The sequence below is a fragment of the Spea bombifrons genome, chromosome 9 (genome assembly GCF_027358695.1).
Source record: "Spea bombifrons isolate aSpeBom1 chromosome 9, aSpeBom1.2.pri, whole genome shotgun sequence".
In the NCBI taxonomy this organism is placed as follows: domain Eukaryota; kingdom Metazoa; phylum Chordata; class Amphibia; order Anura; family Pelobatidae; genus Spea; species Spea bombifrons.
In genome coordinates, this window is record NC_071095.1 from 16,359,844 (window position 1) to 16,373,861 (window position 14,018).

The 14,018-nt window shown below is 55.6% G+C and overlaps 2 protein-coding genes across 3 annotated transcripts in view; one reads left to right on the forward strand and one right to left on the reverse strand.

The window, feature by feature from the left end:
- The window catches only part of ASH1L (ASH1 like histone lysine methyltransferase), a 39,505-nt gene extending 26,196 nt beyond the window's left edge, over positions 1-13,309 (reverse strand). The window contains exons 1-2 of the mRNA XM_053474569.1: positions 13,002-13,309; positions 6,872-7,340 (exon numbers count right to left, since the gene is read on the reverse strand). Of these exons, the coding sequence (XP_053330544.1) occupies positions 6,872-7,237 (366 nt within the window). The 5' untranslated portion in view covers positions 7,238-7,340; positions 13,002-13,309. The remainder of the gene's footprint in view (positions 1-6,871; positions 7,341-13,001) is intronic.
- Positions 13,310-13,357: 48 nt separating this feature from the next.
- DAP3 (death associated protein 3) overlaps positions 13,358-14,018 on the forward strand; it is a 31,094-nt gene continuing 30,433 nt past the window's right edge. For both annotated transcript variants that reach the window (XR_008355463.1, XM_053474571.1), the window contains exons 1-2: positions 13,358-13,520; positions 13,610-13,714. Coding sequence is in view for 1 of the 2 variants with exons in the window: in XM_053474571.1 (XP_053330546.1) it covers positions 13,482-13,520; positions 13,610-13,714 (144 nt within the window). In the remaining variant the exon portion in view is untranslated. The remainder of the gene's footprint in view (positions 13,521-13,609; positions 13,715-14,018) is intronic.

The following is a 14,018-nucleotide window of genomic DNA, read 5'->3' on the forward strand; positions in this document are numbered from 1 at the left end:
CCATATCCCCCCATATCTCAGGGTTACACGCTCCCATATCCCCCCATATCTCAGGGTTACACGCTCCCATATCCCCCCATATCTCAGGGTTACACGCTGCCATATCCCCCCATATCTCAGGGTTACACGCTGCCATATCCCCCCATATCTCAGGGTTACACGCTCCCATATCCCCCATATCTCAGGGTTACACGCTGCCATATCCCCCATATCTCAGGGTTACACGCTGCCATATCCCCCCATATCCCAGGGTTACACGCTGCCATATCCCCCCATATCTCAGGGTTACACGCTGCCATATCCCTCATATCTCAGGGTTACACGCTCCCATATCCCCCCATATCTCAGGGTTACACGCTCCCATATCCCCCCATATCTCAGGGTTACACGCTCCCATATCCCCCCATATCTCAGGGTTACACGCTCCCATATCCCCCCATATCTCAGGGTTACACGCTCCCATATCCCCCCATATCTCAGGGTTACACGCTCCCATATCCCCCCATATCTCAGGGTTACACGCTCCCATATCCCCCATATCTCAGGGTTACACGCTCCCATATCCCCCCATATCTCAGGGTTACACGCTGCCATATCCCCCCATATCTCAGGGTTACACGCTGCCATATCCCCCCATATCTCAGGGTTACACGCCGCTTTATCCCCCCATATCTCAGGATTACACGCTCCCATATCTCAGGGTTACACGCTCCCATATCCCCCATATCTCAGGGTTACACGCTGCCATATCCCCCATATCTCAGGGTTACACGCTCCCATATCCCCCCATATCTCAGGGTTACACGCTCCCATATCCCCCATATCTCAGGGTTACACGCTCCCATATCTCAGGGTTACACGCTGCCATATCCCCCCATATCTCAGGGTTACACGCTCCCATATCCCCCATATCTCAGGGTTACATGCTCCCATATCCCTCCATATCTCAGGGTTACACGCTCCCATATCCCCCCATATCTCTGGGTTACACGCTGCCATATCCCCCATATCTCAGGGTTACACGCTCCCATATCCCCCCATATCTCAGGGTTACACGCTGCCATATCCCCCATATCTCAGGGTTACACGCTGCCATATCCCCCATATCTCAGGGTTACACGCTCCCATATCCCCCATATCTCAGGGTTACACGCTCCCATATCCCCCCATATCTCAGGGTTACACGCTGCCATATCCCCCCATATCTCAGGGTTACACGCTGCCATATCCCCCCATATCTCAGGGTTACACGCTCCCATATCCCCCCATATCTCAGGGTTACACGCTCCCATATCCCCCATATCTCAGGGTTACACACTGCCATATCCCCCCATATCTCAGGGTTACACGCTGCCATATCCCCCCATATCTCAGGGTTACACGCTGCCATATCCCCCATATCTCAGGGTTACACGCTCCCATATCCCCCCATATCTCAGGGTTACACGCTGCCATATCCCCCATATCTCAGGGTTACACGCTGCCATATCCCCCCATATCTCAGGGTTACACGCTGCCATATCCCCCCATATCTCAGGGTTACACGCTGCCATATCCCCCCATATCTCAGGGTTACACGCTCCCATATCCCCCATATCTCAGGGTTACACGCTGCCATATCCCCCCATATCTCAGGGTTACACGCTGCCATATCCCCCCATATCTCAGGGTTACACGCTCCCATATCCCCCCATATCTCAGGGTTACACGCTCCCATATCCCCCATATCTCAGGGTTACACGCTCCAATATCCCCCCATATCTCAGGGTTACACGCTCCCATATCCCCCCATATCTCAGGGTTGCACGCTGCCATACCCCCCATATCTCAGGGTTACACGCTCCCATATCCCCCCATATCTCAGGGTTACACGCTCCCATATCCCCCCATATCTCAGGGTTACACGCTCCCATATCCCCCCATATCTCAGGGTTACACGCTCCCATATCCCCCCATATCTCAGGGTTACACGCTCCCATATCCCCCCATATCTCAGGGTTACACGCTGCCATATCCCCCCATATCTCAGGGTTACACGCTCCCATATCCCCCCATATCTCAGAGTTACACGCTCCCATACCCCCCCATATCTCAGGGTTACACGCTCCCATATCCCCCCATATCTCAGGGTTACACGCTCCCATATCCCCCATATCTCAGGGTTACACGCTCCCATATCCCCCCCATATCTCAGGGTTACACGCTCCCATATCCCCCCATATCTCAGGGTTGCACGCTGCCATACCCCCCATATCTCAGGGTTACACGCTGCCATTTCCCCCATATCTCAGGGTTACACGCTCCCATATCCCCCCATATCTCAGGGTTACACGCTGCCATATCCCCCATATCTCAGGGTTACACGCTGCCATATCCCCCCCATATCTCAGGGTTACACGCTGCCATATCCCTCATATCTCAGGGTTACACGCTGCCATATCCCCCCATATCTCAGGGTTACACGCTCCCATATCCCCCCATATCTCAGGGTTACACGCTCCCATATCCCCCCATATCTCAGGGTTACACGCTCCCATATCCCCCCATATCTCAGGGTTACACGCTCCCATATCCCCCCATATCTCAGGGTTACACGCTCCATAACCCCCCCATATCTCAGGGTTACACGCTGCCATATCCCCCATATCTCAGGGTTACACGCTGCCATATCCCCCCATATCTCAGGGTTACACGCTCCCATATCCCCCCATATCTCAGGGTTACACGCTGCCATATCCCCCCATATCTCAGGGTTACACGCTCCCATATCCCTCCATATCTCTGGGTTACACGCTCCCATATCCCTCCATATCTCAGGGTTACACGCTCCCATATCCCCCCCATATCTCACGGTTACACGCTCCCATATCCCCCCATATCTCAGGGTTACACGCTGCCATATCCCCCATATCTCAGGGTTACACGCTGCCATACCCCCCATATCTCAGGGTTACACGCTGCCATTTCCCCCCATATCTCAGGGTTACACGCTGCCATATCCCCCATATCTCAGGGTTACACGCTCCCATATCCCCCCATATCTCAGGGTTACACGCTCCCATATCCCCCCATATCTCTGGGTTACACGCTGCCATATCCCCCATATCTCAGGGTTACACGCTCCCATATCCCCCATATCTCAGGGTTACACGCTCCCATATCCCCCCATATCTCAGGGTTACACGCTCCCATATCCCCCCATATCTCAGGGTTACACGCTCCCATATCCCCCATATCTCAGGGTTACACGCACCCATATCCCCCCATATCTCAGGGTTACACGCTCCCATATCCACCCATATCTCAGGGTTACACGCTGCCATATCCCCCCATATCTCAGGGTTGCACGCTGCCATATCCCCCATATCTCAGGGTTACACGCCTCCATATCCCCCCATATCTCAGGGTTGCACGCTGCCATATCCCCCATATCTCAGGGTTACACGCCTCCATATCCCCCCATATCTCAGGGTTACACGCTGCCATATCCCCCCATATCTCAGGGTTACACGCTCCCATATCCCCCATATCTCAGGGTTACACGCTCCCATATCCCCCCATATCTCAGGGTTACACGCTCCCATATCCCCCCATATCTCAGGGTTACACGCTCCATACCCCCCCCATATCTCAGGGTTACACGCTCCCATATCCCTCCATATCTCAGGGTTACACGCTCCCATATCCCCCCCATATCTCACGGTTACACGCTCCCATATCCCCCCATATCTCAGGGTTACACGCTGCCATATCCCCTATATCTCAGGGTTACACGCTGCCATATCCCCCCATATCTCAGGGTTACACGCTGCCATATCCCCCCATATCTCAGGGTTACACGCTCCCATATCCCCCCATATCTCAGGGTTACACGCTCCCATATCCCCCCATATCTCAGGGTTACACGCTCCCATACCCCCCCATATCTCAGGGTTACACGCTGCCATATCCCCCCATATCTCAGGGTTACACGCTCCCATATCCCCCCATATCTCAGGGTTACACGCTCCCATATCCCCCATATCTCAGGGTTACACGCACCCATATCCCCCCATATCTCAGGGTTACACGCTCCCATATCCCCCCATATCTCAGGGTTACACGCTCCCATATCCCCCATATCTCAGGGTTACACGCTGCCATATCCCCCCATATCTCAGGGTTACACGCTGCCATATCCCCCCATATCTCAGGGTTACACGCTGCCATTTCCCCATATCTCACGGTTACACGCACCCATATCCCCCCATATCTCAGGGTTACACGCTCCCATATCCCCCCATATCTCAGGGTTACACGCTGCCATATCCCCCCATATCTCAGGGTTACACGCTGCCATATCCCCCCATATCTCAGGGTTACACGCTGCCATTTCCCCATATCTCACGGTTACACGCACCCATATCCCCCCATATCTCAGGGTTACACGCTCCCATATCCCCCCATATCTCAGGGTTACACGCTCCCATATCCCCCCATATCTCAGGGTTACACGCTCCCATATCCCCCCATATCTCAGGGTTACACGCTGCCATATCCCCCATATCTCAGGGTTACACGCTCCCATATCCCCCATATCTCAGGGTTACACGCTCCCATATCCCCCCATATCTCAGGGTTGCACGCTGCCATACCCCCCATATCTCAGGGTTACACGCTCCCATATCCCCCCATATCTCAGGGTTACACGCTCCCATATCCCCCCATATCTCAGGGTTACACGCTACCATATCCCCCCATATCTCAGGGTTACACGCTCCCATACCCCCCCATATCTCAGGGTTACACGCTGCCATATCCCCCCATATCTCAGGGTTACATGCTCCCATATCCCCCATATCACAGGGTTAAAGATGCCATATCCCCCCCATATCTCAGGGTTACACGCTGCCATATCCCCCCCATATCTCAGGGTTACACGCTCCCATATCCCCCCATATCTCAGGGTTACACGCTCCCATATCCCCACATATCTCAGGGTTACACGCTCCCATATCCCCCCATATCTCAGGGTTACACGCTGCCATATCCCCCCATATCTCAGGGTTACACACTGCCATATCCCCCCATATCTCAGGGTTACACGCTCCCATATCCCCCCATATCTCAGGGTTACACGCTCCCATATCCCCCCATATCTCAGGGTTACACGCTCCCATATCCCCCCATATCTCAGGGTTACACGCTGCCATATCCCCCCATATCTCAGGGTTACACGCTGCCATATCCCCCCATATCTCAGGGTTACACGCTGCCATATCCCCCCATATCTCAGGGTTACACGCTCCCATATCCCCCCATATCTCAGGGTTACACGCTCCCATATCCCCCCATATCTCAGGGTTACACGCTGCCATATCCCCCCATATCTCAGGGTTACACGCTGCCATATCCCCCCATATCTCAGGGTTACACGCTGCCATATCCCCCCATATCTCAGGGTTACACGCTGCCATATCCCCCATATCTCAGGGTTACACGCTGCCATATCCCCCCATATCTCAGGGTTACACGCTGCCATATCCCCCCATATCTCAGGGTTACACGCTGCCATATCCCCCCATATCTCAGGGTTACACGCTGCCATATCCCCCATATCTCAGGGTTACACGCTCCCATATCCCCCCATATCTCAGGGTTACACGCTCCCATATCCCCCCATATCTCAGGGTTACACGCTCCCATATCCCCCCATATCTCAGGGTTACACGCTGCCATATCCCCCCATATCTCAGGGTTACACGCTGCCATATCCCCCATATCTCAGGGTTACACGCTCCCATATCCCCCATATCTCAGGGTTACACGCTGCCATATCCCCCCATATCTCAGGGTTACACGCTCCCATATCCCCCCATATCTCAGGGTTACACGCTGCCATATCCCCCATATCTCAGGGTTACACGCTGCCATATCCCCCCATATCTCAGGGTTACACGCTGCCATATCCCCCATATCTCAGGGTTACACGCTCCCATATCCCCCCATATCTCAGGGTTACACGCTGCCATATCCCCCCATATCTCAGGGTTACACGCTGCCATGTGCTTCCAGAGGAGTCGTGTTGAATAAACCTCAATGTGTCCGCTGCCTCCTACTGTCTACACATAATGCTATAAATGCTACTTTTTAGTATTGTTTTTATTTTTGTTTGATAAAAAGATCTACAAATGCAATTTGAAAATAGCATTCAGTAACAGAAACTCAGAAGCTGCCGGTAGTCCAGACCCCGTCGTCCCGTCTAGTCTATAAAGACTCAAACCTTAGTCAGTCCTCAATCTCATCTTAGATTCAGGAGCTGAATGCCCATCAGCCCATGAATTAGCTGTCCACTTAAATTGTAAACAGTAATTACCTCTTCTGTCGGGAGCCGATTACACAGGGAGACGCACAAGGCCCGGCCCCCGCGATAGTACATGGAAGAGTATGTACGGGACGTTTGTACGCACGATACCGCGCCACAGCTTAGGCTCAGTCCTGTGCTGCGGGCCGAGGAACCGGCTTCGGTTCTATGAATGAAGCCACCTTTCTATTAGCGCTTACGCTTTAACCCCTGACTCCCAGGTTCCATGCAGACGCTTTTGATTTTAACGTGAATGAAGCCACGTTTCATGGCTTTTTATTGGCTGATGTCTCACAAGTGACCTCTTTGAACTGTGGAAGGTTCACCCAGGTTCATGTGATGATGTCATAGAAGACAGCTCAGTCTTTTTGTCGGGAAAGCGTTTCTTAATGTATTTGGCCTAATCTGACATTTCTGTACAAGAATCACACAGAGGCCGCATAATCGCGGCTAGACTTTAAAGCATGCGCGGCCTGCACATACTAAATGATGGCTGTGCTAACCCCCGGACATGTGATCTCTACCCACCTGTTTGAGGGAGATCGGCTCCCTTCTGTCCTCTGGCATCTTCCCGCCCTTGGGGGCCCTCCGCGTATGTTTGATGCTCGTTTTTATGGCGGGACGGCAGACATAATTCTCCAGGTTCTTTGGAGGCTTTTTAGTTCTCTTGGCCTGAAGACCAATTTTTAGTTTTAAGTTGCCCTCCGAGAAGTTGGTCTCTGTGACGGAGAATTGCTGTGCTGCGTCTGCGGTGGAGCTGGCCTGCGCGCCGTCGGGCTCCTTCCCGCTGATCTCTTGCGCGGTGTCTTTCTTGCCTTTCACGACAGAAGAGGGTTCCACAGGCCTTTCTGAATCAGATCCTCCTCCTAACATAGCAGTATTCCTATGGTCCATCACAGGCTCGTGCAGCCTTTCCCACGAGAAACGTCACGGAAGGAGATCTGTCCCACCACATGAGAAGCATTTATGGTTCAGGAGGCGGAGCCTGCGAGCCCCTCTGCAAACACACAAAGAACAGCATTAGTGATTGGCTCATACAAGACAGAATATCCTTAAACGGGGTGCCTCTCACCAATCAGAACAGTCTATACTTTACCCCACGACGCCACACACCTGACAGGCGGTCCACCTTCCTGTGACATCACACACCAGACAGGCGCTACACCTGCCTGTGACGTCACACACCTGACACGCGCTACACCTGCCTGTGACGTCACACACCTGACACGCGCTACACCTGCCTGTGACATCACACACCAGACAGGCACTACGCCTGCCTGTGACGTCACACACCAGACAGGCACTACACCTGCCTGTGACGTCACACACCTGACACGCGCTACACCTGCCTGTGACGTCACACACCTGACAGGCGCTACACCTGCCTGTGACGTCACACACCAGACAGGCGCTACACCTGCCTGTGACGTCACACACCAGACAGGCACTACACCTGCCTGTGACATCACACACCTGACACGCGCTACACCTGCCTGTGACATCACACACCTGACACGCGCTACACCTGCCTGTGACATCACACACCTGACACGCGCTACACCTGCCTGTGACATCACACACCTGACACGCGCTACACCTGCCTGTGACGTCACACACCTGACACGCGCTACACCTACCTGTGACATCACACACCTGACACGCGCTACACCTGCCTGTGACGTCACACACCTGACACGCGCTACACCTGCCTGTGACGTCACACACCTGACACGCGCTACACCTGCCTGTGACGTCACACACCTGACAGGTGCTACACCTGCCTGTGACGTCACACACCTGACACGCGCTACATCTGCCTGTGACGTCACACACCTGACAGGCGCTACACCTGCCTGTGACGTCACACACCTGAGCCAAAGTACTCATGCCAGTGACATCACAGATCAGAGCCATAGTACACCTGCCGGCGACACCACAGACCAAAGTACACTTCCGGTGATGTCACGGACCAGAACCACTGTACACCTGCCGGTGACGTCACAGACCAGAGGCACGACGCACATGCCGGTGACGTCACAGAACGGAGCCATTATACACCTGCCGGTGACGTCACAGACCAGAGCCATTATACACCTGCCGGTGACGTCACAGAGCGGAGCCACTAAATGCCTGCTGGGATTCACAGACCTGAGCCACAATACATCTGCCGGTGACGTCACAGACCGGAGCAACAATGTTCAATTGTCAAAAAGGTCCGATAACAGTAAATACATTCCAGCTGTTATGTATGTCACTAACCAAACATTGGGATTTCTGTCAGTGATGTCATTAATACAACCGCCAGTCCTGCTGACTGATGTCATAAATCCAACCAGCTGTTTAGTTGACTGTGATATCTACACCAAACCCCTACATGCCACCAGATGACGGAACACACTCCCAGAACTAACAGCCATCGTACGGTAGATACGTACTGCATTAGGAAGGCCGCACACAAACATGGCAGATGATTGGATGCTGCTGCTGCTGTTACCACGCAGGAGAATATTCCTGCGCAGAGATCCCGGCCTGCATCCTCACACGCGCACGATCCACGCACGAAACAAAACACAAGCCCATCGTACCCCGAGTGAGCGCCGCCTGGAGTGGATGTGCTTGGCTCCCCTCCACCAGCGCCATTCTGCCAGCAGCTTGTTTACCTCTTACATTTGGTGGCCGGCCCCCGGAGAGGCTCTCTCCGCTCTGTTTACACTGAGGAGGGCTGGGACGGCTGTTAATGAAACCCAACCCTAAAGCCCCTGCATCTGTACCAAGGGGAGGGGGGAGAGCAGAGAGGAGGGGAAAGAGGACGGCAGAGAGGAGGGGAAGGACTCCGGTAACCAGTGCAGGAGGAGATTAACCACTTCAAGTCAGGGCAGGAGACAGATGCACCTGGGATGGGGCTGTGTGTCGAAAGCCAGAGTTTACACTCAAGGGTCCAGATATCCTATATACACCGAAATCCACCGCATCGGCCCAAATTAACCGTATGCCCCCGAAACAGCTTGTTCACAGAACGGCAGACAAACAATTCACCTGTAAACCCCAAACACAAGTAACTGCCCCCTGTGCTGCTTATCTCACCCAACCCTATAATCACCAGAGGGTCTATTTACCAAACAGGACCAAAGGTACATCACTGCATTATCAACAGTGCTTATCCGCCATACAGCCGTATAGCAGGGGGCAGCGCTAATCCCCCATACACCTGTATAGCAGGGGGCAGCGCTAATCCCCCATACACCTGTATAGCAGGGGGCAGCGCTAATCCCCCATACACCTGTATAGCAGGGGGCAGCGCTAATCCCCCATACAGCTGTATAGCAGGGGGCTGTGCTAATCCCCCATACAGCTGTATAGCAGGGGGCAGCGCTAATCCCCCATACACCTGTATAGCAGGGGGCAGCGCTAATCCCCCATACACCTGTATAGCAGGGGGCAGCGCTAATCCGCCATATACCTGTATAGCAGGGGGCTGTGCTAATCCCCCATACAGCTGTATAGCAGGGGGCTGTGCTAATCCCCCATACAGCTGTATAGCAGGGGGCTGTGCTAATCCCCCATACAGCTGTATAGCAGGGGGCAGCGCTAATCCCCCATACACCTGTATAGCAGGGGGCAGCGCTAATCCGCCATACACCTGTATAGCAGGGGGCAGCGCTAAGCCCCCATACACCTGTAAAGCAGGGGGCTGTGCTAATCCCCCATACACCTGTATAGCAGGGGGCAGCGCTAATCCCCCATACAGCTGTATAATGGGGGGGCTCTAATCTCTAATAGACCTGTATAGCAAGGGGCGGTGCTAATACATGTATAATGGGGGGCTAATCCCCCACACACCTGTATAACGCGGGGGGGGGCTCTAATCTCCAATAGACCTGTATAGCAGAGGGGGTGCTAATATCCCATACACCTGTATAACAGGGGGGCGCGCTAATCACTGATACACCTGTATAATGGGGGGGGCTCTAATCTCCAATAGACCTGTATAGCAGGGGGCGGTGCTAATATCCCATACACCTGTATAACAGGGGGGTGCGCTAATCACTGATACGCCTGTATAACAGGGGGGGCTCTAATCTCCAATAGACCTGTATAGCAGGGGGTGGTGCTAATATCCCATACACCTGTATAACAGGGGGGCGCGCTAATCACTGATACACCTGTATAACAGGGGGGCTCTAATCTCCAATAAACCTGTATAGCAGGGGGCGGTGCTAATATCCCATACACCTGTATAACAGGTGGCGCTAATCCTCCATACAACTGTATAATGGGGGAGCTAATCCCCCCCATGCACCTGTATAATGGGGGGAGCTAATCCCCCCATGCACCTGTATAATGGGGGGAGCTAATCCTCCATACACCTGTGTAACAGGGGGCACTAATCCCCCATACACCAGTATAATGACCAAAAGGGCCGCTAATCCTCTACACGCCGCTCCCCCCGCGCTATCCTGTCACGCGCCGCTTCACCCCCTCCGATATCCTGTCACGCACTGATCCGCCCCCCCTCCGCTATCCTGTCACGCGCCGCTTTCCCCCCTCCGCTGTCCTGTCACGCGCCGCTTTCCCCCTCCGCTATCCTGTCACGCGCCGCTTTCCCCCCTCCGCTATCCTGTCACGCGCGCCGCATTCCCCCCTCCGCTATCCTGTCACACGCCGCTTTCCCCCCTCCGCTATCCTATCACACGTCGCTTTCCCCCCTCCGCTATCCTGTCACGCGTGGGCACATGCCACTCCCCCCCTCCGCTATCCTGTCACGCGTGGGCATACGCCACTTTCCCCCCTCCGCTATCCTGTCACACGTGGGCATACGCCACTTTCCCCCCTCCGCTATCCTGTCACGCGTGGGCACACGCCACTTTCCCCCCTCCTCTATCCTGTCACGCGTGGGCACACGCCACTTTCCCCCCTCCTCTATCCTGTCACGCGTGGGCACACGCCACTTTCCCCCCTCCTCTATCCTGTCACGCGTGGGCACACGCCACTTTCCCCCCTCCTCTATCCTGTCACGCGTGGGCACACGCCACTTTCCCCCCTCCTCTATCCTGTCACGCGTGGGCACACGCCACTTTCCCCCCTCCTCTATCCTGTCACGCGTGGGCACACGCCACTTTCCCCCCTCCTCTATCCTGTCACGCGTGGGCACACGCCACTTTCCCCCCTCCTCTATCCTGTCACGCATGGGCACACGCCACTTTCCCCCCTCCTCTATCCTGTCACGCGTGAGCACACGCCACTTTCCCCCCTCTGCTATCCTGTCACGCGTGGGCATACGCCACTTCCCCCCTCCGCTATCCTGTCACGCGTGGGCACACGCCACTTTCCCCCTCCTCTATCCTGTCACACGTGGGCACACGCCACTTTCCCCCTCCTTTATCCTGTCACGCGTGGGCACACGCCACTTTCCCCCCTCCTCTATCCTGTCACACGTGGGCACACGCCACTTTCCCCCCTCCTCTATCCTGTCACGCGTGGGCATACGCTGCTTTCCCCCCTCCGCTATCCTGTCACGCGTGGGCATACGCTGCTTTCCCCCCTCCGCTATCCTGTCACGCGTGGGCATACGCTGCTTTTCCCCCTCCGCTATCCTGTCACGCGTGGGCATACGCTGCTTTCCCCCCTCCGCTATCCTGTCACGCACTGATTCCCCCCCCGCTATCCTGTCACGCATGGGCATATGCCACTTTCACCCCTCCGCTATCCTGTCACGCGTAGGTATACGCCACTTTCCCCCTCCGCTATCCTGTCACATGAGGGCATACGCCACTTTCCCCGCTCCGCTATCCTGTCACGCGTGGGCATACGCCACTTCCCCCCTCCGCTATCCTGTCACGCGTGGGCACACGCCACTTTCCCCCTCCTCTATCCTGTCACACGTGGGCACACGCCACTTTCCCCCTCCTTTATCCTGTCACGCGTGGGCACACGCCACTTTCCCCCCTCCTCTATCCTGTCACACGTGGGCACACGCCACTTTCCCCCCTCCTCTATCCTGTCACACGTGGGCATACGCCGCTTTCCCCCCTCCGCTATCCTGTCACGCGTGGGCATACGCTGCTTTCCCCCCTCCGCTATCCTGTCACGCGTGGGCATACGCTGCTTTCCCCCCTCCGCTATCCTGTCACGCGTGGGCATACGCTGCTTTCCCCCCTCCGCTATCCTGTCACGCACTGATTCCCCCCCCGCTATCCTGTCACGCATGGGCATATGCCACTTTCACCCCTCCGCTATCCTGTCACGCGTAGGTATACGCCACTTTCCCCCTCCGCTATCCTGTCACATGAGGGCATACGCCACTTTCCCCGCTCCGCTATCCTGTCACGCGTGGGCATACGCCACTTCCCCCCTCCGCTATCCTGTCACGCATGGGCATACGCCACTTTCCCCCTCCGCTACCCTGTCACATGTGGGAATACGCCACTTTCCCCCCTCCGCTATCATGACACGCGTGGGCATACACTGCTTTCCTCTCTCCGCTATCCTGTCAGGCGTGGGCATACACTGCTTCCCCCCACTCCTCTATTCTGTCACGCGTGGGCACATAGGGTATATGCAAATTTTTCCCGCACCCCAATATCCTGTCACAGATAGAGCGTAAGCTCCTGGAACCCACTCCCACCAGCGATGCATGACGGGACAGCATTTCACTCACCGAGTTTCGGTCGCTCCTGCCCCTCCCCCCGCGCCGGTCACACAAGATGGCGGGTGTCGGTGTCGCCGCGTCACCAGCCGAGGAAGGCACGTGACCACCCGCGCGCACCGGGCTCTTTCCCGCGCGTGACGTTCCAGCTGTAACCTCAGCGCCGCGTCTTAGGCCAGAGCGCCTCCCCGCGACGGAAGTTGGGCGCCGAAGCCTCGGCGGCCATGTTTGCTGAGGGAAGAGCATATTCTCGAGGCAGCGTCAACATGACACAACTTAGTTGCGGTCGCCATAGCGCCGATAACGTGACTCCAACAAAATGGCTGCCTCCAGCGGCGCGCACTGATGACGCACTAACCCTGAGCCCGATCTGAGTGTGACTGGCTGGGGGAAGGACGCGAAGCGTGGGGTTACTGGCTTCTGCTGTCATTAGAATAAAGCTCCCGGGTCCCTGCTCAGGTCATCGCCGTCTCTCCCAGGCCTCTGACAGAAATGCCGCTCAGACACCTCGTGGGATGGAGCCGGCACAAGGTAAGAGACCTCTGCAGGTGCCTTAGTGACCCCCCGTGTTAAAGGTCAGGCTGAGTTGCCCAATGCCCACCCCGTGCTGTGTTTTCTAGGTGATTCCTGCGCGCCACATGCTCGGCCGGGCATGGATGAGCGGCGCCTTGCCGCAGGCTGACGCTGTGCCCCGAGACATCTTCCGGACCATCGAAAGTGACCCGGTCAGTTACCACGCTGAATGCTAGCGTCTCCATGACAACGCGCTGCATCTTCAGCTCATGCGCGTTCAGGCTCCGTCCATCATTTGCGTTTCATTTAACGATTCCAGAATCCAGGGCTGGCCGACGTCAGGGAAGCCCGCCGGGGTCTTAGCCGCAGCTCGGCCAGTTCCTTCCAAAGGGTTGTAACCGATTGAATGGCGCGTCTGCAGCCCCATCTCCTGGGACACTGCAGCAGGTCATGTGATGAGGGCCCCATCATGTTGCAGAATGTGCCCTCTGGTACCCAGGTTGCTAGGCAACAGGC